At 47.7% G+C, this 4,145-nt stretch overlaps 1 protein-coding gene across 1 annotated transcript in view; it reads left to right on the top strand.

Moving 5' to 3' along the window:
• Positions 1–246: 246 nt before the first annotated feature.
• Positions 247–4,145, top strand: part of LOC102434449 (cytochrome P450 2B4-like) — a 13,511-nt gene continuing 9,612 nt past the window's right edge. Inside the window, exons 1-3 of the mRNA XM_014467988.2 lie at positions 247–417; positions 3,735–3,897; positions 4,048–4,128. Of these exons, the coding sequence (XP_014323474.1) occupies positions 247–417; positions 3,735–3,897; positions 4,048–4,128 (415 nt within the window). The remainder of the gene's footprint in view (positions 418–3,734; positions 3,898–4,047; positions 4,129–4,145) is intronic.

The raw sequence follows: 4,145 nt of genomic DNA, 5'->3' as shown, positions 1-4,145 counted from the left end.
GACCTTTGTAACCACAACAGTGTCTCTGCCAACACCTGGGGAGCGGTTGCTGAGGTAGGGAGAAAGCAACTTACTGGACAGGAAGTATGGGCCCTTTAGAACCTCTCTTTCAAGTTCACACTCCTGGACAATGTCAGAGGGGAGGCGGGGAATAGATAAAGTTACATAACTGGGTGAGGAGGCAGGATCAGGATAAAAGGTCCAAGTTGAGATTGCAGTGGGCTGGAAGGCAGTCAGATTGGGACCATGGAGCTCAGTGTCCTCCTCCTCCTTGCTCTCATCACAGGACTCTTGATTCTCCTGGCCAGGGGCCACCCAAAGGCACATGGCCACCTTCCGCCAGGCCCCCGTCCTCTGCCCTTCTTCGGGAGCCTTCTGCAGATGGACAGACGAGGCCTACTCAAATCCTTCCTGAGGGTGAGATGCAGATGGATGGGTTGGAGAGTGACTTCCCGTCTCCGTATTTGGGGATCATTTACTAGAAGGAGTAAGGCATCCTTCCAGGCTCAGGGGTGGGGGGTGTGAAGGTTGGTGAGTAAGAGGCAGGCAGCTGAAGCACAGTAGATGGTGGTCAGATAGTCAGAGATGTCTTGTTCACTGGGAATTGTGTGCCACTATCTCTGGAGTGAGCAAATGGGGATGAAGAGGTGTCTGGATATGAGCCTGGGTGTAGCATTTCACATCTTTTGCCACCTTCTGTCAAGTTCCTGGGTGCCTGCCCCCCGGATGAGAGAGAAAAGGGGGCAGTGTCATTAGTCAAATAGGCTTCTCCTCTGTCAACAAAAGAAAAGGAAAGACTGGTTCATATCAGCACCAGGACAATGGGAGGAGGAAGGGGGCAGGAGGCCAGGTACAGAGGGCTTACCAATAATGCACATTAATGTGCTATCCATAACAGCTGACACTATGGAGGATTTACTGGCTCTGCATCACTGTTTCCCAGGCATGACTTTGTGTCTTGTCACCTATTTAGTTATTAGTAATGTGATCTACCCCATGAACTCACCTCTCAATGGGAGAACAGGAGCACTGACAGTAACTTCCAGCTGCCTCCTGTCTTACAGTCCGGACTCCCGCTGCGCCCCCCTGCTCCCAGCCCCCCCAGCACGGTGATCACACTCCTGAATCTTGGGCTTGTCATTACCTTTGCTTTTAACAGAGAGAGTTTTATCACATATGTGGAAGCCCCAAGTATGTGTGATTTGGTTCTCATGGTCTTCAATGTACCACAGGGTACCGTGCTTTCCTATAAATTCCTGGACTTAGTTTCTTCATTCAGAATTAAGTGGCTGGGATTTGCCTATATTGTTGTGGGAACTCACCAGGTCTCACTTACAACAATCCTGTGGGCTAGGTGAGGTGCTAACCCCATCTTAGAGAGAAAGACAGTGAGGCTTAGCTTGGGGAAGGCACTGTCCACCGCCACACAGCTGGGACTTCTCAGAGGGGAAGCTTGGGTCCAGCAGGGAGGGTTCTCCTCTCCGGTGCCCTCAGAGACTGAAACTGCCTAACAGTTTGGGAATCATTAAATTTTTTGAGAATCTCATTAAACCTTTATGCTCCCTCCCAATATCCACACACATCATTGCAAAAATTTGAGAGTTTCAGATCCCCAAAGCTCTTCTAGGGGTTCATGATCCTCGTGAGGAGAGAGAAAGAGAAAGAGAGAGAGAGAGAGAGAGAGAGAGAGAGAATAAGCTACTGGGTGCCATGATGGGACGGGGGGACGGGGTGGTGAAGGTGGCACTGCTCCTCCCCCATTCCCCTACATGTGCCCAAATCCTTCTGGACTCAGGTTTGAACTCGTGTTCCAGATTCAACTGTTACTCACTGAGTCTCAGTTTCCTCTTCTGTAAAACGCTAGTGACAATAAAAATGTGTCCCTCTTAAAACTGTGAGGATGAGATGGGGTATTGCATAGAGTCTGGTGTATAGTAAATGCTCATTAAATGGCAGTTCCTTTGATCCACTCATTCATTTATTCACTCATTAAATACTAGTACTGGGCACCTTCTGTTTGCTGGGGAATATTCTAAGTGTCGCATTGGACAGAGCATACAAGTAAGGAAATAAACAAATGAGGTAGACAAGAGCTATGATTGAAACTACTTTAGATTGAGTTGTGAGGAAAAGGCTCAGTCCTGCTTTGTTTCTGGGCAGAGACACAGAAAGATGCAGGAAGAAGGCATCAGAGAGAGGCAGGTGCAACAGCCCTGAAAAATGAGCAAGTTCAGAATCTTGAGGGACAACATGGGGGGTGGGATCTGAGTGAGCAAAGGGACCATTGGGGGGAGATGCAGAGGGGTGATGAGGCCACTTCATGCAGGGCTATGTGGACCATGGTGGAGACTTCAGCTTTTATTCTCAGTGAGGTGGGAGCACTGGAGGATTTGGAGCAGGTCAGTGACATTAATTTTCATTTTAATAGGATTACTCTGATGTCAGGGTAGGGAGGGATAGATGATGAAATGATTGTAGATGGGAAAAGAGTGGGAGTAGAGAGACCAGTGAGGAGGTTTTGCAGAGATCAGTGTGAGAGATTTTTCATAAAAATCACAAAAACTTAAACTTTTATGATTGTAAGTAAACTTTTAAAAAAATATATTTTTATTGATTTCAGAGAGGAAGGGAGAGGGGGAGAGAGATAGAAACATCAATGATGAGAGAGTCATTGATTGGCTGCCTCCTACATGCTCCCTACTGGAGATCAAGCTCACAACTCGGGCATGTACCCTTGACCAGAATTGAACCTGGGACCCCTCAGTCCGCAAGCCGACGCTCTATCCACTGAGCCAAACCGCTAGGGCTGTAAGTCAACTTTTTACTGTTTAACATCATCCTAAGAAGTGCACAAATCATAAGTGCTCAGCTCAGTGAATTTTCTACAATATACGTGCAGATCAGTAACAACATGGCCCATCCCCAGATACCCGACTCGCACCCCCGTCCAGTCACTACCTTCCCACTATCCTGAGACCATAGGTTCATGTTATCTGTTTTTCAACTTCATGTAAATAGAATTATCATGTATGGACTCTTTTGTGTCTAATTTTGCTCAGCATTATGCCTGTGTGCTTTATTCATGTTGTTGGGTATTGCAGTAGTATGTTCTTTTCACTGCTGTTTAGCATTCCATGGTATGGACACATATTGATGGTGATGAGCATTGTATTAATAAGGTTTCAGTCTCCTTGTCCTGTGTTTTGGTGAACACAAGCACACATTTTTGGGACATGTGCCTGAAATTAAGTTGATGAGTCACTGAGTAGACATGTGAACTTTTAGCTTCAGTAAATACCACTGAGCAGTTTCCAAAGTGGCTGTACTGATGTTAAGATTTTTTCAGATCTCATGATCGCCACCAGAGGGCCATCCCTTTCTCTTCCTGTCTATCACAGGGCTGGCTGTTCAGGGTATTTCTCTGGGGAAATTGTCAGCATGCAGACAGCAGGTTGAAGTGGGCCACAAAAGGATGATCCTTTAGTTGTGATGCCAGAGAAATCTGGCCAGACTTAAGGATATGGGCAGGGGTGATATTAGAAATATTTAACCACCTATACTACTCGGGGCACCAATCAATCACGCAGTCTCTGGCTAGGTGGGTTACTCTTTTAGTTGCTGGATCCTGGGAAGGAGAAAAGCAGATTCAGATGGAGGGTTTTGGGGTGCCAGCTAATTACCAGTCTATATGTGTTTTAATGGTTTAACACTGTTGGTGTGGGTATGCTTGGCAGCTCCGAGACAAATATGGGGATGTCTTCACGGTGTACCTGGGGCCAAGGCCTGTGGTCATACTATGTGGGGCAGAGGCAATCCGGGAGGCCCTGGTGGACCAAGCTGAGGCCTTTTCTGGCCGGGGGAAAATCGCCGTTATTGATCAAGTCTTTCAAGGATATGGTAAGGGCCTGAGAGGCACCAGGTGAAAGGGGGGGAAGGGAATGGGGGATGGGGATTTGCAGAAGGTGAATCTGGTAAGGCAGAATAGGGGTGGAGAGGGACCCAGAATCTCCTTCCAACTTCCTCTGCAACCCATGCCTGCCTCCACAGGTGTGGTGTTTGCCAATGGGGAACGCTGGAAGGCTCTTCGGCGATTTTCTCTGGTCACCATGAGGGACTTCGGGATGGCAAGCGGAGTGTGGAGGAAC

Source organism: Myotis lucifugus, unplaced genomic scaffold, assembly GCF_000147115.1.
Source record: "Myotis lucifugus unplaced genomic scaffold, Myoluc2.0 scaffold_421, whole genome shotgun sequence".
In the NCBI taxonomy this organism is placed as follows: domain Eukaryota; kingdom Metazoa; phylum Chordata; class Mammalia; order Chiroptera; family Vespertilionidae; genus Myotis; species Myotis lucifugus.
This window is presented reverse-complemented; position numbering and strand designations above follow the sequence as displayed.